The sequence below is a fragment of the Balearica regulorum genome, chromosome 1 (assembly GCF_011004875.1).
Source record: "Balearica regulorum gibbericeps isolate bBalReg1 chromosome 1, bBalReg1.pri, whole genome shotgun sequence".
Lineage (NCBI taxonomy): Eukaryota > Metazoa > Chordata > Aves > Gruiformes > Gruidae > Balearica > Balearica regulorum.
The window spans coordinates 67,216,316-67,236,399 of record NC_046184.1 but is presented as its reverse complement, the minus strand read 5'-3'; the positions used below and the strand labels follow the sequence as shown (position 1 = coordinate 67,236,399).

Below are 20,084 nucleotides of genomic sequence, written 5' to 3'. Positions count from 1 at the left end.
GGCAGATGTGTTCAGTCAAAATAATTTTATTCACCATACTTAAGTGTTTGGGTTGAAAATATTTAATCAATTTAAATAAAACCTTAACAGCTGTAAACAAAGAGGAGCCTACCACTACTGCCTTCACCTGCCTCAGACCTACAACCAGTTTCCCTCCTGGTTATGAGGAGCTGAAGGCTGTCTCACCATTCTAGCACTCAGATACCGAACAGCAAACATCCACAAAGGAGGCAGAAGACGGAGATTCACAAATGCCTTGGTACAAAAAAGCAGGAACTCATGTTGCTTCAGGTGTTCTTCAGAGGTGCAGCGCGCAGAGCTGACCTACAGCCCATTCTCTGGTCTGCATCACAAAGCGTCCAACTTCCCTCGATGGAACTAGGAACACACAAACCCAGTTTGTCCCTGGCCTTACTTTAAAGTGAAGGTTTGAGAAAAGTACAGATGAGGACAATGGGAAACAGTTGTGGTAGCAGTACTTAAGATACAAGCTCTGACCTTTCTTAACTCTGCAAACGCTGATCCAAAGGCAGGTTTCACCTGGGTTCTCTCCCTGATCCACTGTGGCAGTTTGTTAAAGATGGCAGGGCGTGCATACCTGTGGTCCAGGAGCAGGATGCTTGCAAAGTCCTTCTGATGGCGAATGGCTCTGCCTATACAGAGTGTACAATCACATTAAAATGGCCCAGTGTTTGTTCTTAGGCAAGGAAGCTCATGCTCCTGTCATCTGTACTTAGACTGATTGGTAACGCATCCTTTTTCCCACCCTCCTGCTTCAGTGCAGTCACATTTCGTATCCCCCAGCCTCTCCGAGGAAGGATGAATTACCTATCGACTGGTTTACTGCCTTCATGCACAGGTTTTCAATCAGCACTCTGCTAGGTGCCTGGCCAGCAGCTCTGGGCTGGAAAGGAGAGATAGGTAAGACTGAACACAGGCAGATGTAAATCAAACTCGGGCATCTTAACAACAAAGTGAGGCAAATGCTTTTACCCTGCAGAGTGAGCGGGTGGCCAAGTGACCCCAAGCTGAGAGTAAGGAGGGACAGAAGAAAGGTTGCAATCAGGAAACTATGCTGAGCATTGACAAAGAGCCAGCCTAAGGTCGCCTTGAAAGCAGAAAATGTGTCCCCAGCTGCCCAGGAACAGCATCTCCAGTGGGCAGTGAGAAAGAACAAGTGAGCCAAGAGGAGATGTGATTCTGGCAAGCAGCTTCTACCACGGTGCCACCTCCTCTGGGGTGAAGGGACTTTGCTCCCCTTGGAACTCGGTGTTCCCAGGGAGCCCCAGCGGCATTTCCCTCCACCGAGCTTCTTCCCTGTGTTTAGGGCCACCTGTACATGTGCAGCATGGAGAAGGCTGTGCTCTTGGTACCACACAGTCTGGGAAATAAGGGCAAGCTCAAAGAAAAAAAAATGTTTGAAGGCAGCCCTGGGACTCGTGTGCTGGAGGAAAATTAATACTAAAAAGCCAAAGTGAAAGAGGCAGAGGTGTAAGCGTCTCTGTTACCATTGTTTTGTCAAGCCAAGTCATTTTTTCCTGGAGCTCTGGAGATTTAATGTTGGGGTAAGGCATTCCCACCATAATCACACACCTGCAAGGGAGGACTGCATTATTCTTAATGTCTCATCCTAGAGCACTTTGCCAACAGACTGATAAATTAGAGGTCACTGCACCCCTGAAAGACAGCCAGCTCTGAAAACCAAAGGCGGCAATAAAGCACAGCAGTCTGACAAGCACGTTCTGAAGGGAAAGCTGCAGAGGGATTCAGGGTGCCAGAACAAGGGATTATCTAGCACAGCAAGCCTAACTGCATTACTCACATGAAAAGTACTCTGGACAAGCAGGTTTTATGCCACCCAGCAGACTTAGACCTCTTGGTTTAAGCATCAGCCCGAGCTGTACACCCTCCCAGCAATTTTCTATCTATGCAAGTACTGACCCCTCAATCCTGCTTGGAGTCACTGCACCACAAGCCCAGTGCTCACCTTCCAAGGAGGCACCACCTTACCTTCCCAGGTCATCAGAGAAGTTGATCCCTTCACTCATTTTGCCTCCAACTACAGAAAGCAGCAGGGCCCCCGTCATCTGTCCTCCTGCCTGGCTGCAGCGCTGCAGGAAGGGATCAGCAACTTAAACCAGAGTATGGAAGATTTCCGTGCTTCAGAAACACTCCTGCACCTGGGCTTGAGCCCTTTTTCTGTATTTAAAGCTGCAATGCCCCCTTTAGCAGCACCCCCTGGGGCAGTTGGGATGCCACACTCCCACCAACCTGCCAGCTCAGCTTACCTTTATGCACTTGGCATATTCTATCAGCACCTGCTCCACCTGGTTGGCTTTCTTAGGCTCCTGAAAGATCTGTCACAGGCAGTGCATCAGTTGCAGCAAACAGTTTAAAGAAAGCAAATCATTTTACTCCCATGCCATTAAATAGCACATGGAACTAAGATCAAGGAAAGGCAAATTGCCTGAAAAAAACGAACTTAACCAGCACCTTTCCCCTCCACCCTGGAAACACACTGCATGCTCATTTACAGCACTTTTCAGCTGGGCTCTGAAGGGAACAGCAGCTGCTCCTGCCCCCTCCAACATTCCCTTTCAGCTTTGGCAGACTTGTCTAATTCTGCAAAAAGTTACAAGTAGTCATCTGAGAGCTGAAAGGACAGCAACGTGCACCTCTTCCATCTACAAATAAAGATCCAGCGCGGTGAGGAGACCCTCCAGCTGCAACATCTTACAGGACAGTGACAGGACCGATCAATTCAAATCACCAATTAATTCCAAGTAATAGCTCCCCTTGCCCAGTGAATAAATTAGTTGTCTATGCAAAGCATACATAAAGTAATATTTCTTTATGTTATTCTAGCATGCCTAATTAGTTACTGAAAGCCCCTGCAGTTAATTGAGCTGCATTTTGATAGATGCTGCACCTTGGCCTAAATCACAAGTTGTTTTCCTAGTAAACAGGAGGTGCAACATCTGTCTTTTCTGTGATAGTAAAGAACCTAAAGGATGTGTTTCTCTTGGTTAGCAAGAAGTACTATCAAATTTTACCAGCCAGAATCAGTCTTTCAGTAGAAAAGTAACTGGCAATTACAAATATAAGCCAAGACTATTTAACTTACTAAACAGTAGCTATTTAATCATCTAATTTAAATTAATTTTCCCTGTGTAATCTCTATATAATCTCAGTGTGATCTCACCACGGTCACCTCAGGAAAGGCTTTAACCTTCCTCTGCTACAGTATGATCTTGTGTGTGGGCAGCTGAAAGTCACATTCGCTGCACTTCTACCAAATTGCTTTGCTAACACATATCCAATTTGCTGGAGACTGCAAAGGCCAAACAAGAACAAATCAGAGTTGAAAGGCAGAGCGAGCTGCGTGATTGTGGCACAAAGCCTTGGAGAGGCACCAGGCAGAAAGTTGGGACCCTGGCAGAATACACCTGAAAGGCACTATGAGTGATAGCTGCATGAGCACATGGAGAAGCTGAAGCATAGTGCTTCCACCACAAAAAAAAACCAACTTACAGGCAGAGCCACATGCCAGAACGCCTGCACCAAGGCTGTGAAATGTCTGGGACTGTGCTCTCCTAATCTATGGGGTAAGTTATTTAGCTTTTAGGAAACAGAATTCACAGCCAGGGTAGATGTAGTTCTTTCTCTGCTCCCCTCGGCACACGATCCAAGGCCCCTGCCCCACACCCTGAGACAGGCAGACTGCCTGACCTTCAATACCCAACCTTCAAATACTTGTGAGAGTCACTGCAAAGATTTCCTATTTCATATTCAATGTTTCTCATCACTCCTTCAACAGGAATCACCACTGCTAGTCTTTCCATTCTTCACTCTGCACTTCTACCAGAGTACCACCATTTGTCCTGTGAAATGCAGTCTGGTCTCGCTCTGCCTAGCCTTTAGTCGTGCTGATCTGTGTTCAAGGGAACAGACAAATTCCCTACAGGAGCTCAACCTGAACAGCCCCCCAGCCAGATGGGAACAAGCTTGCTGCTTACTGAACGTGAGGATTGTCTCTCTCCACGGCCACTACGCAGACTGTGCACTTAAAGAATCCATAGCTGCATTTAATCTAATTTAGATCCCAGCTCAGTGATCAGCTGCCCAGGAAGTATCATTTATTCATTACTGGAGGGATTGGCTAGATAAACAACCGCTCCGCTCTGCCGTGCAGCGTATGAGAACAACTCAGCGAGAGAGGCCTGTAACGCACAGATGTTTGATTTTTGAAATCTCCATTTAAAGTACCAGCTGCCCCTGGCTGCACAATTACCTTCTTCTTAGTTGCCAGGCGGGTGAGCAGCCCTGTCTTCTCCCAGTGTGCATACACTTGCTTCTCGTATTCATAGGAAGGGAAGAAGCACACCACACCCCCTGGGACCACATTGCACAGGTTGCAGAGGATTCGACCTGTCTCATCCATCTGCAAGAGAGACAAGAACATATTGCAGCTGACAGGAGCTCCAGCTAATGCCGCTCCAATTCTGTGCTCAATCCTGGGATCACACCTCCCCTGTGAGATGCCTTGGGGAAGGAAAAATGTGGGAAATCTGCCAGGTCTAAGAGAGTTCTCTAGGGGAGCTGGGAATCACCAAGAAGCTCTTCACTGCTTGGCCTTTCTTCCTAATCCAGGGTTTCTGTTAGTGCTGTGGAGCAGTGATCATTCAGGAAAGGAGAGTTTATATTTGTTGTCCTAGTGGATGGGACCTGTCACACTAGAACAGATGTGGCAAGCTAGGTAGTGCATCTGGTGGAGATTCAGCAGGGACAGAGCAGATCTAGTGTCTGGCCTTGGGTGCTTACTGGCCCACCAAAGGAAGAAGGAAAGAGTACCGAAACATCTGCTGCTGCCTGTATGGTTTGGGCTGCACTCTGCAGGGCTACCACACTCCACGATCACTGAGCCCTTCAAACTCTGAAGCACAGTCAGAAATCTCCTTCTGATGTCCAGCACACAAATGCAGGATCTCAGTATAGCCAAACAGGACCTATAGCATTCCTCGTCTCTAATAGCTATCTCTGAGCAGGAAGCTCAAAACCCCTTCTGCTGCTCCTCTTTCCCAATTACTTGGCAACACACCTGCCCCAAATCCCTTGGATTTCCCTTGCCATGACTTTTGATCAGTACATCTTTCAAACAGAGAGCACAGTGTCCTGTGAAGGACAAAGAGATAACAAGGAATGGAGCAACGGAAAGACTGACCATCTGGGGCAGGTCTCGCGTCTGGTAGGTGAACTCCAGCTGCTGGTTGGAAGGACCACTGCAGAGGATTATAGGTAAAATGTTTTCTGGAGGAATCACATGTCCTAGAGACAAAAGCAAGTAGTGAGAGTCAACATCATTGCTGTTGGTACAAACCCCATCAGCTGAAGAGCTTTACCTCCATGCAGTGACAAAGGCACATGTTTGCCTGGTTAAGCCAAAGTGCCTAAGTCACTCAGCTGCACTGACTTCCATTCCCTGAGGCCCTGGGAAGAAGGCACGGCACACGGCCTGCTGATACTGGCCAAGACCATGGAGGAAGCTCAGAGTGGAAGGAAACTAGCACCCCTTTGCTGCCATGATTTCTAGGAAAGATGCCATGGTGCTCAGAGTGCTGGCAAAACAGCACCGAAGGCAAAAACTGCAACACTCGCGTCTCAAAGAGACAGATTATGCCATCCCAGCACACTCACCACAAGAGAACTCCACAACGCGTGCAGGGTCCACACCAGCACAGGACAGCAACTGCTCTCGGAAATCAGCCACCTACGAACCACAAGCCAAAGAGAGGTAAAGTACCGGTGTCCCAAAAGACACTACATGAGTAACACTGCTACTCCTCCTTGAGCACCAGTGTCGAGGGAGAGCTTGTCAGCTCCATCCGGTGGGTTGCCGGCACATGGGAGATGGGCTCCTGAGGTGATGAGAAAACCGAGGGCATGGGAATGCTGAGCACACAAGCCTGGGCCGGAGTGCAGGGCATACAGAAGGCGAAAGGGCCCGCAAGGTCAGCCACGGCCTGAAGCCGCTGCCGAGCGGAGAGCTCATGTACCTGGGCGGCCCCGGTGGCAGCAGGACTGCTCAGCGCCGAGCCCCGCGGAGCGGCCCCCCCCAGCCCCCCCAGCGGCCCCACCGCCGCGTCCCGGCGCCTCTGCCGGACGAGGGACGGCAGCGCCCCCTGCCGGCGGCCCGGCCCGACGCCGCGGTCAGCCGCCGGCCCTCGGCCCAGGCCAGGCCGAGCGGGCCCAAGCACAGCGGGCAGCGCGAACGGGCCGGGGGGGGGGCGGGCAGCTGCCCTTTTAGCGCCGTGGTCCTGAGCCTCGCAATGGCCCCTGCCGGGAACCACCCCGCCTCTTGGCCCGACACGCCCCCATTTCAGACTTCCCCAGGCCCAAAAAAACCATTACCAGGACTCCCAAGCACTGCACAGACCACAGCTTGGACTGCAACTACATCCTCTCTCCAAGGTGCAGTCTGAAAGGTTCAAAGCTGGAATTGTGGCCTTCCAACAAGGAGGTCCTGCACTTCACACCCCTCTTCCCTCCCTTGGCACCACAAGGGTAAAATTTCAGGACGTTCATGTACAGGAACAGGATGAATGTAACTAACTGGGATATCTGACACGCTGCACTGCATCTGTACAACCCAAACACACTGTCTCTTAGGCACTAAAGCCACAGGAGAAGGACGATAGGCTGCCTGCCACCATACCAAGACTGAAGTCTTGATTTTTCTGGAAGATCCCCTACGGGATGATCCCTGGGGGATCCCTGTCCCATTAGAAGGTCAGATGGTTTTACAAGGTCCTCTGACTGCTATCCATGCTAGTTCCAACCTATCATGAGCTCAGCCTCAGCCTGTATCATCTTGAGGACAAGAAAGGCTGACAAGGGCAATCCTGTCCTTACACCTACGGCTTTTTGCATACACAGGCAGCGTGATGCCTCCTGCAGGCAAACCATACCAGGGAGAGACAACAGTAGGTAGGAAAGGTCTTTCCCACACATGCCATGGCAAGTGAGAAGAGCACATCCCAGTGGGGCCCAAGGTGCTATGTTTCCACGCCTGCTTGCAGGTAGCATCAGAGACCTCCTGAGAGCTCAGCACAGCATCCTTAGTCCCTCACCGGCTGCATGGTGCCCCCAGCAATGATCACTGCACGGCATTCTTCCACCACTTTGGCAAAGTGGACAGCTGGATTCAGCAAGAGGAATTTGAGGCTGCTTTGACCAACTGTGCCTGGGAAGAGGAGAGAGACAACATCAGGAACTAGCTGTGACACACACTCAGGGATGTAAGAGATCTTCCCTCCTGTCCTGGGCACTCTGGCAGGTCCCTGCCTCTCAAAACAAGGACTTGCTGCGATTCAACACTGCCGGGGCAGCAGCAGGTTACACCAACCTGGAAGTTACCTTCTGCTTCCCAATATTCCTGAAGCTGTAGAAGAGGCACAGTAAAGTGCAAGACAAAAATCAACATCCAAAGTGAGAGCAGAGCTCTGCAAACCCTGGCCCCAATGCCCTTGGTCAAGAATTCCTTTGGGTTCATGAGAATCCTCACACAGATCAGGCCTGCTGACCTGCATCATGGATGGCACACACACGTTCCAGCAGAGCTGCAGGCTCCCCCCAGGCTCCAGATCTCCTCCTTTGCAGGCTCCCCCCAGGCTCCAGATCTCCTCCTTTGCTGCCAGTGAAGCGCCCTGCTTGCGACTCATATTTGCCTCTCCCCAGCTTGCCCATTCCAGTACCTTGCCTGTTGAGAATGACTCTGCCATCTTGGTTTGCGTTTGTGAGGGCTGAGAGAAATCCTTCAATCTGCATCAGTGGAGAGGCAGTTCGGACCTGGTCGTTCTCAGCCTCCACAGGAGGGCCCTGGAGAGAACCTGCTAGCCAGAGAGAAAAGGAGAGGCAGCCAACTTAGGCCACATTTCTGAAGACAGGAACTAAGCACAAAATATAGATGGGTCCTTTCTCCAGGAACACGATACCTGGTCTACATATGCAGGCAGAGAATAGACCCAATAAAGGAGAGAACCCAAATTCTCTTATTGCTAGGAAAAAAAATAAAAGAAAGATCTGGCTTTTGTAGCTGGCAGCACTAAACAGAGCTACCTGTGGTAGCTCAGGTCCCAGAGCCAGCAGGTCACAGCAGGGCAAAGCTTGATGTGTGCAGTGTAAACATGGAATCACATCTTGGAAGGGACCTCAGGAGATCTTCTAATCATATGGCCTAGGTCATCCAGTCAGATATATTAAAAAACACCTAAGCAGGACAGCTTCTGTAGTCTATCGCTCTTCAAATCTGCCTCCCCTCTTTCCTCATGCAGATAGATGCAGGTTCTACATCCTTGCTTTGTCCACAGATGCACAGGTGGAGGACGTCTGAACTCACCGTCTTTATCAGATCCCTGCTGGAGGGTCAGAAGAAAGTTCTGCAAACCAGCCAACTTCTGGTTCTCCCTGTTGGTCTTCACAGCTGTGGCAGGGTCTCCATATCGCTCCATGAACCCAAAAAGCTGCCAAGCAAAAGCCAGTAAGACTAAGACTACCAACAGCAGGAATCAGACAAGATAACAACAAGTTTTCTGGCCTGCTGCAGATAAAGTTCCTTGGTAGGTGTTCACAAACCAGCCCAATCAGAATCTATTAGCCCAGAGCTCCCATTACCTTCCTTCACTCAAAACCAAAACAAGTCTCTGATGCTTGCTCCCCCCGTGCAGTGCAGCCTACTAGGCTGGCAAGTTTGAGGCCAAGCAGCACAGAATTAGCACCCACTGGAATACTGTGGCACACCGTGTTAGATGCTGCTTTGCTGTATAAGCAAAAGGTAACCTGCCCATACAGTGCTTTTTGCAGGAACCACTTCATTTGCAGAGCAGGGTGAAGAAGACAGGGTCGCCCCAGCTGCTGCATCTTCCACTTCAAACTCAATGTGTGAAGCACCATTTGAACGCTGTTGCCTGTTTGTTAGAGCAAGTCCAGAGGAGGACCACGAAGATGATCAGAGGGATGGAGCACCTCTCCTATGAGGTCAGGCTGAGAGAGTTAGGGTTGTTCAACCTGGAGAAGAGAAGGCTCCAGGGAGACCTTAGAGCACCTTCCAGTCTCTAAAGGGGCTACAGGAAAGCTGGAGAGGGACTGTTTACAAGGGCACAGAGTGACAGGACAAGGGGTAATGGCTTTAAACTAAAAGACGGTAAGTTTAGATTAGATAGTAGGAAGAAATTCTTTACTGTGAGGGTAGTGAAACACTGGAACAGGTTGCCCAGAGAAGTTGTGGATGTCCCCTCCCTGGAAGTGTTCAAGGTCAGGTTGGACGGGGCTCTGAGCAACCTGATCTAGTTGAAGATGTCCCTGCTTATTGCAGGGGGGTTGGAGCTAGATGATCTTTAAGGTCATTTCCAACTCAAACCATTCTATGATTCTATGAAAAAGTCACAGGGGCAGTACCTTCCTACTGATGAGGCTCTTCTCGCAGTAACGCTGAACCTGTTGGAATATGACAGAAAAATGAACTGGTGTTCATTATCCCTTCTCCCACCCTGCTGTCCTTGATCCCCGCCCAGAAGGGATATCCCTTGCTGTCCTCTCAGGGAAGGGTGCACAGTTCTCTGTGAGCGTTGCCTCCCAGACAACAGTTTATTACAAGACATTGCTTCCAGAGCAGAAACACACAGTGTTAAGGTGCTGCGTTTGGAGGTTTGAGGGATGGGTTAGGTTATTGGAGTAGTACAGTTTCTTCATCCTCAACTCTTACAGTTTAGCTTTGCCTACAGACAGCCTCTGCACTAGTACATGTTTAATTGCTTGCTTCCTTCTACCCCAGGACCACCTGTCCAGCTTTAAAGCATTGTTATCCAGACAGCAGCAGAAGAGATCTATACATTGGGGACAATCTGCCATGTGAGCCTTGGCTCTACTTCCAGCTCTCTCACATACTTCCCGACAACCTTGAACAAGTCACCACCACCTGTGCCCTGCAGACGACAACATTTGCATTACCTTGAAGAGGTTGATATTGTCAATCTGGCTCTGAAATAAAAAGTCATTGATGGATTTTAGCACTGTCCCTGAAAGAGAAGGGGGGAAAGGAGCAAAAAATTATTAGCTGCTGGGCCTGCAGCCCCTGACTGCTCACAGCCACATTCCTGACTGATGACTGCATAGCCCAGGTGTTCACTCCAGTCTTACCTGTTTGGGAAACTGCCTGACAGCCAGGATTTTGGTTCACATTACCTGTAAAACACGAAACCGATTCAAGGAAGGCTTACAATGGGTCTGTCTTAAAATTAAGCAAGAGACTAATAACTGAGCTGAAAGGGACACCACACCAGGACAAAACCCAGGAAATAGCTATACATCTGCAAAACATAGATACACAGACAAAACATCAGCTCCTGTTCAGTTTTAATTTCCCCTGTAGGGTAGCCCTACACTGTAGGACAAGTGTGCTGCTGCATCCTAAGAACCACCACCTACATTCCTTCTGTAGCATGAGGCAGGTAGGGTGAGTGCATACAAATGCTCACACGCTACGTAGTCATCATGCCGCAAAGATGAAGGGACAGGGACTGCGGTGCATCCCTCACCCCTCCTCAATGCAGCAGCAGGGAGCTGGGAAGCGCAAAGGCTGGCAGGCGATTGGGAAGAGGGGAAAACCTGAGGACAACACACCCAGACCCCAACAGCCAGAACAGGATTAATTGCTGCCACTCACTGAGTTTTATGTCCTAGTGTTTAACACCCACCTCACATCTCACTTTTGCAGCCTCAAGCATGAAGATGTACACAGGCTGCATTTTTTAATGAAAGCACTTAACTGAGTGTGGGGAAGAGAAGAGCGGCAGGAACAGGGTGGGAAGGGAAGTACACATTTGAGAGAAGGGCAGAGAGCACCACCAGGCCCCAGCCACAAAGAGCTGCATTTCCCCTGGGCAAGGAAGAAGCTCTTTATGAGCTTATGACAGGCTCTCCTCAAGGCACACTGAGGTCTTGCAAACAGATCATTAAAGGAAAAGAGCCCTGCAAATGCCAGTGGATTTAAAAATCACAGCAAAATAATATTTTTTCACAAAGGAAAGGCACCACTCAAGAGAGTCATTCTGCAGAGGCACGCCTGACACAGGTAGAGGCCATGCCACCAGATGACCCAGGAGATTTATTCTGTGCAGCTCTTGTGCTGTCCTGATCACTGTCACACATCTGCTGTATTCCTCGCTTAGCACCCTACCTCATCCCCACTCAAATCAGATATGAAAATCACACAGAAAGAGGAAAACTGCCTCTATCAACTTACGATGTCATCTGCTGCTCCTCAGCTAATCAAAGAGAGGGGTTCAGGCAGACACCAGTTGACATCCCCATGTTACAAAACAGCCTGAGAAATAAAATTACTGGCATCTGAACCTATACATGAGCAACACCTCCCCGCAGATTCTGCGGAGGGGGAAGGGGGACAGCGCCCTGAGGAAGCACCAACTAGCTCAGAGTCTACCAGCATCCCTGGAGATACAATAGGTTTGCTTACCTCCCAGCATGGCCACAAACCGCTCCAGCAAATACAGGATCTGCTTAATGTACATCAAGTTCTTTGCCTTCAAACGTTTCCTATGAAAAGTGAGATGGGTATTAGGCCCCAAAATATCTTCATGGACTAACTCACAGCAGCTGAGCTGCAGAGACATGCACTAGAACTCCCCTTCATTTTGGTGAGACAGAAATCATTCTCGGTTCCTTCCAGGCTCACTCTCTGTGCTGGTTTCAGCTGACATAGATTTAATTTTCTTTCTAGTAGCTGGTATAGTGCTGTGTTTTGGATTTAGGATGAGAATAATGCTGATAACAAACTGATAGTTTTAGTTGTTGCTAGGTGGTTGTAGTGTCTATACTAAGCCAAGGACTTTTCAGCTTCCCAGGCCCTGCCAGGTGCACCAGAAGCTGGGAGAGCACAGCCAGGACAGCTGACCCAGACTGGCCAAAGGGATATTCCCTGCCATAGAACGTCATGCTCCAGATATAACTGGGAAGTGAGCCAGGAGGCAGATTTGCTGCTCAGAAACAGGCTGGGCATCAGGTTGGTGGTTTTGTTTGGGTTTGTTTTTTTTTTTTCTTCTCCCTTCTGCATGTGGTGAGCAATTGCATTTGTGCATCACTTGTTTTTCTATTAGTAGTATTATTCTCTTTCTCTGTTATCCCAATAAACTGTCTTTATCTCAGCCCAAAGGTTTTTTTTTTTTCCATTCTCTTCTCCATCCCACTGAAGGGGATGAGGGGTGAGTGTTTGTGACTGTTTGTGACAGGGCACAGACCCCTGGATATCCTGCCCAAGGTCACCCGAAAGCACTCACCCATGGCCCCCACACTGTTCCTACTATCACCCTTCTCCCCACACGTTAATTAGTTTGTCTATTGCAATGGCAGTGACATCTCAAGTGCCTGTTGCAAAAATGTTTCCCAAATTCACAGTTATTAGCATCGAGCACAATAATCAATCACTGCAGGGATGACAAGATGCACAGTTTGGACAGAACCAAAAATCGTATCTTCCTCCTCAGAGCTTACTGCCTCTGCCATTATACCAGTCAGCACAAGAAAGACTAAGGTCCAGGAGAGACACGAAAGACTGAATCTTTTGAAAGTCTGCATCACCAAGCAGGAGTGATTAGAGTGAGATATTGGGAAAGGACCTGAGAGTATAAGGGAATGCCAGAATCCTCAGGGTATCCCCCTTCTCACTGCTTAATACCAGCCCCAGGACTCTGACTTATATGGATTCTAGACAGAGATAATGAAGCAAGTGGCTTTTCATCTGCAGAAGTATTTACGCAAATAACTTTCCACTGGGGAAAAGCAAGAAAGACTCTGCAGACATGAGACAAGCCACGGCATCCATGCTGCCTGCTACTGCTGCGCTATTTTCCTCTGAGATCCTCACCTGTATCGCTCCATGTACTGCCACAGCTGGGAGTGGGCACAGCACAGCTACACGAACAAACAAAAAAAAAAAAAAGGAGCTGTTATTACAAAGGAGCCAAGAAAGGGCGTTCTGCTAGATGCAGAGCTCACTCATGATTAACAGGCCAGGCTATGACTCACCTGAGAGCCACTGACCTCCGCACTGTGGATACAGGTGATGGTGTCTATGAGGTTGTGGGCCTCATCAATGATTACAACCTGGTCCTTCAGCTTGATCCCAGCAGCGCTCCTGGTAGGCTCATGCAAGAGCATCTGATAGGGCAGCACCACCAGCTACAGGAGAGGCACACACTGCTCTGATTCTAGCTCTCATCCTTACAAACTTAGGGCACCCCTCAGCTGCTCATTAAAGGCCCATATCAGATGCCCTCACAGAATTCAGTCAAGTTACTTACTCTTATCAAGGGAAAGGTAGGAAAAGAGGCAGGAGCATGTTCTTGAGATGGGCACTGGGATGTAAGCTAAAGGGAAATGATTATGCTACAACTGCCTATCAGCTCAGGTTACCTCCCAAATCTCCTCCAAAGCACTGAAAGAGGAGATTGTCTTCTGATAGAGAACCAAGCAAGGAAGAAGAGCGGTAGCAAGAGCCAAGATTACACCCCTCTGTTAGTACTGCCTCAGAGTTATTGAGCTTTTCAAGTGTTTCAGAATGCTGAAACATACTTAGAGCCTCTCTGTTAACTTGAAATGGGTATTTTTATTTTCCTTTGCTTTCTCAGCAAAACTACAGCTGACAGACACACAGCCTTTTTACAAATGCCTGCAATATTGAGTAACAGTACTGGAGGGAGCAGGCAATTGGTTTATTCCTAGAGGCCCTGGCAGTAATTCCACTAAAAGCATGTACACCTTACCTGAGCAGCAGGAATGGCATATCGACTCCCATAATATGGGCAGGCTTTGGTCTCCTTTCCCAAAGCCACCAACTGCTCAATATCCTTCACTTCCACTAGAACTTCATCGCGGAGAAACTGCATCTGCTCATAGGAATAAAATGGGCATACAGTGCGACTCACACGTCTCTTCTTCCCTTCCATCTCTTCATCACTCTTCTTTCCTAACAGCAGAAATCAAAAGAAAGCTATGAGCAACACATAGCCTAAAACAATCACTTTGCAGAACCTCCTGGATTTCAAAGCAGGCTTTGTCATGTGTATTTTTGACCTATTGTCTATTTAAATATTATTCAGCAGTAACATTTCCATTTCCACAGTGGACACTACTCTTTGCCAGTTAGATTTAGCCATGTGACATTTTCCAATCAAGTTAAGACAAGTACGCTTCCATTGCAGAAGTCCTGACCAACTTAAGACATTCAGAAAATACATACAGATCTCAGCATCCTAGCCTAGAGGCCAAGAAAACTGAAAGCGCTGAGGATCTCTAGCTCTGCTCCTCCAACCTGCCATTTTCAAGCTCCTACCACTCTCTTGCTACCACTGATTGGCAGTGCGCACTGACTCCAGACTCTCGTACCAGCTTCATCAGCGATTGCTTCCCCACGCTGGAAGTGTTCCTACCATGTTTGTTCTTTTGCATCTCCATGCAGCGGTCATTGATGAGCTGGAGAGCCCCCAGGCTTCGCACCTCCTCATTCACACACAGGTTCTTGGACATGCAAAGAGAGGAAGCAGTGGGGGATCATTAAGCACCGAGTGCCCTGTGAGCACCCTTTGCTGTAAAATAAAAGATTTCTTTAAAGCAATCTCAGGCCAAATTCCAAAATGGAAAATTCTATTGGCTCATGCATACTAACTGCTACAAATATGCTCAAAACCCATAAGAACTTAGTGAGGAGAAAAAAAAAACAAAAAAGAGAAAAGGTGCATTGAGATGGCTCAATGCTGCACAGCAGCTTCTAAAAAATGCTGCCAGAAGTAATACTAAAAGGAGTGCCTTCCCAGTGACTCAGACATCTGTAACATTCCACATCAGAAAAGGTAAACCAGATTTTTTGCATTTACATCAAAGGGTAAATGGCCAAAACACAGCTCACGGAAAAATGTACATCACATAGATCTGTGTCACAACCCACGTCTACTTTAGTTTTTCAATGGGAGATTCAGACAATCCCCGAGACGCGTTCTGTGGCATCACATCCACACGCCTCCTCGCAAAGTCCCTTGCATTAAGTTAACATGCACTCTGGCTCCCTTGTGAACATCACCACATACCTGCCTGGATCCCAAGGAGACCAGACGTGTGTCTTTGCCAAAAGGACTTTTTTGCACCTCACGCACAAACTGAGACAGCTGGGAGTGAGTGCGGCTGCAGTAATAAATCTACAATGAGGAAAGAGAAGACAAGAAGAACATGGAAGCCAATCGCCTACCTACAGCCAGTCCTGTGAGGAAGCAGCCAAGCACCTCAACAAGGTTAACCCTGCCCAAGCTTTCATAAACACAATGGAAGGCACATGTTTGAGTGTCACCTTACAAGTCTTGAGGCCAACAGCCTTACCTTTGTTTTCTCCTAATGCGTTTGCCTTTGCTTCCATTTAATTTTCCAAGGTCCCTATAAAAACAGGGACTCATCTGTTTTTTGCAGTGTGCTTTTACAGCAAGCCACAGCAAAAAATTCAGCAGTGCTAGCAAAGCAAGCTGCTTAGGCAGCCAGTGTAGTCCAGAAGGAGATGAGCACAGCAGAACTGGTTGCTATTATCAACAAACTCAGCAGTTCTTGGATGCTAGTTCCTAAATCCTTCTGTACTGCATGACTCTGGGAAGGGTGCAAGGAAGCCATAATTCTGCTCACTCCTACGCTGTTCTACGAGGTGGCACTATTAACTTTCCTCATCTCACCTTAGTCACATGCTCCTCTTCCAAATCATCGTCATCTTCTTCCAGCCTAAGAAAAGAGAAAGCTCAAAGAATTTCCTTTCAGCAGATCGCTGGCAGTTAGAATCAAATGATGCTCTACTACAAGACAGACATGTCAAGAGAGATGGTATTGTCATTTCAAGAAGAGCCTCAGATCTTAACTCAGGAGACAGAAGAAAAATCGACTTTTTAAGAACAGTGTAAATGTGCACAATCAAGTCAAGCCTTGCTCTTTGAAAGAAAAATGTCTGTAGGGCTGTGTCTTTAGCAACTTCAAGAAATTATTTTTTTCTTTTAAATCTGGGCCTTCTAAGCCCTAGGCATAAGCTAATCAGCGCTATACTATTCTTTGGTGAGCTTACTTATTTATTTTTGTAAAACTTTCCCTTTAGAGACTATTTACCACCCTCAAGCTATTGCATAAAGAAAAGCTTCAGGAAGATATTTAGCTGCCATAGAGTTCCTCAAAGGCAACAGCAGTTTAATGTTTGATAAACTACACATAAACGAAGTAGTTAAGTGTTTTGCAATTTTTAAGGCAGGAGGATCTGTCTAGATACTAATTAGTAAATTTGTATTTTAAATGTATTTGACTTTTCATGCTGAAGTATGGCTTCTGGCTTTCTGCATAAAGCAAATGTGTAAGAGAGACAAGCGTGCATGGGGTTTTCATGCTGAAGCTCGGTCTTTAGAAATGTGAACATCTCTCCCTTTAGAGTATGAAAAGACGCCAGTGCTAATCTGCAGGACTGATGGCTTCCTTTGATGCCTTGAGTTCAATTTTGCTTGTCTAACGCAAGGAACTTGATCTCAAGTCATTCACTCAGCATCCGGAGGCACTCTTTGGGAAACCGGGCATGGATAAAGGCAGGGCATTGCCACGCATTGTAAGAAAGATGCACTTTCTCAGAAAACACTTCAGGTCAGTCTGATCAGTCTAACAAAAGCTTAAAAAGCAAAACAAAATCCCCCCAAAACACCAAACCAACCAATTAAGCAAATGAACCCCCAGAACAACCACTACCTTATACAACTTGAATGGGGGAGAAACTCCAGATCTGCACAATCACAGGTGAAATCTCTTTAATCAAGGCAAGCCAAAAATTATACAGAAAATGCTTCCTTGGCACGGAATCCCCTCAGTCCCTGTCCTTACCCAGGTACCACTTTCTTTTCTTCATCACTCTCATATTCAGCAAGAATCAGCTCTTCCTCATTGTGATCCAGTTGCTCTAGAAAATCCACTCCAGCTCCCTCTGACAGAACCTCCTTGCTGAGCTGAAGAAGGCGCTTTGTCTCATCCTCCTCAGATCTCTGAAAGAAACACATGATCACATTATTTCTCAGACAGAAAGAGAGGTGGCACACACATCACTTTATGCCATGGACAGGTCAGAAGACAGCATAGTCCCTCACTCATAACACAAGGAATGGCTTGCTGGGTAAACCCCCAGCAGGACAGGCAAATGCACCAAGGGTGTCCGAAGCTGTTCAGCCCCACAGAACACAGCTGTCACCAGCAACCAAAGACTTGCCCACACAGACATATATGAAGGGGGAAATATAAAGAACCTTCTACACAAAAGGTACATGGAACTGCTAGATCCTGAAATAATAATATCCATGTAATCCAGTATTAGTTGCTTAAGGTGGCCCAAAAAAGATGTCTTCCTGAGAAAAATAGTGTGTAAATAAACCCAACCAAACAAACATATAAGGACGTAATCAAACACTCTGCCCACACTTACCTCAAAACTAGGATAAACTCAGTACCTGTTTTAGAACGCAGAGCACAAGACTTCTCTTGCTGTTTTTTCTCCAGTTATGTGGTTCTTACTCTAACACAGGCCTACCCTTCTACAAAAATTCCATTAAACTGTTGAAGAATAGTTTTCTGATTAACTTTAAAAAAATGAATTCTTCTTTAGCAGAACACAATCTGAAAACATTATCTTCCAATTTCAATGAGCATTCTTTTACCACACCGTTATGAAGAAATGCAGTTAGTGAGCACTACAGAAGAGATAAATCAATTGCTTTTCCAAATCTCTATAATATTTTTCTCATTTGCTTTCATGCTTTTTATCATGCTTCTCATTTCACATGCTCCTCAACTTCTTTTAAGAGACAAAAGTTCTTTGCTCCACTTATTTTTTTATTTGCCATTCACCTCTGAACCTTTGCTGTTTCTGCCATATCTTTTTGACAGGAGTTGACCAAAACATAACACTGCACTTGAGATGGAGCACACTAGAAACTAATAGCCTGGCAGCCTAATAAATCTGCCTGTTTGGGGACCTGAAGTGGGTATTTCTGGGAAGTTTGACTCACACCATTAAAAAGCTCTTAGAGTCAAGAGCACTTAAGCCAGTTCACCCATCTAAATGGCAGGAAAATATATCTGTGCATTTTTTATATGTAGAAAAGACATGTTTCTGAACAATACAATAACATTTGCTATGAAAGTGAACAAATACAATTGTTTCCTAGTGGTGAGCAAAGCACAACCAAAGCCTGACCTGGGGTCTTCTGTTCCTATGATCTTAAATTTAATCACAGTTCTACAGGTTTTATTTCAGAAGTACAGAGTGTTCGCACATGCTCATAAGACAGAGAGCTTTAAAAAAAATAAATAATCTGAGTATTAAAACTTTTAAAACAAAAGCAGAGGGCCAAAAGGCCATCAGAACACAGGCCCTTTCTATCCACGCACAAGCACTGTCACAGGAAATTCTCTATGCACAAATTGTTTTTTTACATCTGTACTTTAAAAAGAAAATCTAACAAAAAAATTTTGATGGCAAATTTCAGCAACCTAATACAACCAGCTCCCCAAACAGATGGGTTGGAAAATTCAGTGTGAAGTTGTACATATAAGCAAGTATGAACAACACTCAAGCTAACTAAAACAGAAAGTTCTAATCTCTGCAGGATAACTCACCTTCCTCTTTGCTGCATATTTTAATTGTACATTATGGCGAATTTTCTCAAGACGATCTTCTCGCTTTTTCCTCCTGATCTGCTCTTCCTAAAATAAAGGGAGAGTGAAGGAAGGATGAAGCGTATTCCGTCTTAAACCCTGGGTATAATTACCTTCCTATTCCCTGGGTACAGGAAAAAATCAATTCTGAAGCAAAGCTGTCAGTACACAGTCCCTTTTTCCTGGACAGCACACCTATTACATGTTGCTATGTTCAGACCAATATAGTTTTCTTATGCAACCTGCACAGCAACGCCTCATTCCTCGTAACTGAGAAAAAGTCCTGTGAAAGACAAAGACCTCCATCAAAGTTTGCCTCACTTGTTTTTCCAATCATCACCCAGGATATCAGCTTTTCTGATCCTCACACCCCGATATTTTACCCGTCCCCGACACAGGAGCATTTCCCAACCTTTAGCTTGTCCACCATGTCCCGCTCTTCTTTCTTCTGCACAAATGCCGTAACCCAGTCCGGTTCCCCAGCGGTGCCTCTGCTATCTGGTGGTCCTGGCTCAACCGAAGTCAGCTGCTGCTTCCCCTCCGGTCCGCTGTCCTCCAGCGCCAGAAGTCGTGCCTCCTCCTGCTGCTTTTTCTCCTCAAAGTCCCGGAGCCAGGACAGGGCCCCGCAGATGAGACTCAGCGATTTTCCCTGCCACGGGACATGACAGCGGCTGAGGTGCTGCTGCCACCGACGCTCACACAGCGGTGCCCCGCCACAGGGACGACCCGCTCCGTGACAGCCCCTTCTCTGCGGGACCGGGCCCAGACCTGGCCCCCTTCCCCGGGTACCACCGTCCCTCCCCACCCAGAGGGGCCTCCGTCCTCCTCCCGGGTGACGGCTCCCTGCCGTCCCGCCGCACCGGCTCACCGTGCCCGTGGGGCTCTCGAAGATCGCGACCCGGCCGGCCTCCAGCGCGCTGTACAGCGCCGCCATGAACCGCTCCTGAATGAGGTAGGGCGTGTAGGGGAACGGGAACCGGCCCCCCTCCGGGCCCGCCGCTGCGCCAACCGCCACCGGAGGGCACGCGGACCGCGCACCTGCCTCCGCGCCCGCCGCCGCCGCCGCCGCCGCCCCGCTTTCCATCCCGCGCGCCGCCGTCACCGCCGCCCCGCTTCGAACCGAGCGCCGGAGACGCCCCGCCCCCTTCCCGTGACGCTCCGGTGACGAGCGGCGCGGGGCGGAAGGCCCGCACCTCCCCGGGGCCGATGGGCCGGGCCGGCGGGAACGCCACCGGAGCCTCTACGTGACACCGGGAAACACCTGGGTTATTCTGCCTTTACGGCCCGAACCCCTGGTTCCTGCA

At 47.9% G+C, this 20,084-nt stretch overlaps 1 protein-coding gene across 2 annotated transcripts; it reads right to left on the bottom strand.

Annotated features, from left to right (window-relative positions):
• Positions 1 to 46: 46 nt before the first annotated feature.
• On the bottom strand, positions 47 to 19,924 carry DDX11 (DEAD/H-box helicase 11). Of its 2 annotated transcripts, none has more exons than XM_075756248.1 (26): positions 19,649 to 19,924; positions 19,193 to 19,429; positions 18,742 to 18,828; positions 16,957 to 17,114; positions 15,783 to 15,828; positions 15,156 to 15,263; positions 14,502 to 14,589; positions 13,836 to 14,038; positions 13,099 to 13,251; positions 12,938 to 12,984; positions 11,531 to 11,610; positions 10,195 to 10,239; positions 10,006 to 10,073; positions 9,454 to 9,492; positions 8,396 to 8,519; positions 7,752 to 7,889; positions 7,128 to 7,240; positions 5,695 to 5,767; positions 5,222 to 5,325; positions 4,292 to 4,441; positions 2,289 to 2,357; positions 2,011 to 2,111; positions 1,509 to 1,593; positions 829 to 904; positions 499 to 653; positions 47 to 378 (listed from the first exon to the last, which is right to left on the bottom strand). In XM_075756248.1, the coding sequence occupies exons 1-26, from the start codon at positions 19,862 to 19,864 to the stop codon at positions 349 to 351; spliced, it is 2,793 nt and encodes a 930-aa protein (XP_075612363.1). In that variant the 5' UTR covers positions 19,865 to 19,924; the 3' UTR covers positions 47 to 348. The 2 variants fall into 2 exon arrangements, with proteins under 2 accessions (XP_075612363.1, XP_075612372.1); XM_075756257.1 differs by having other exon boundaries at positions 7,752 to 7,886.
• Positions 19,925 to 20,084: the final 160 nt, after the last annotated feature.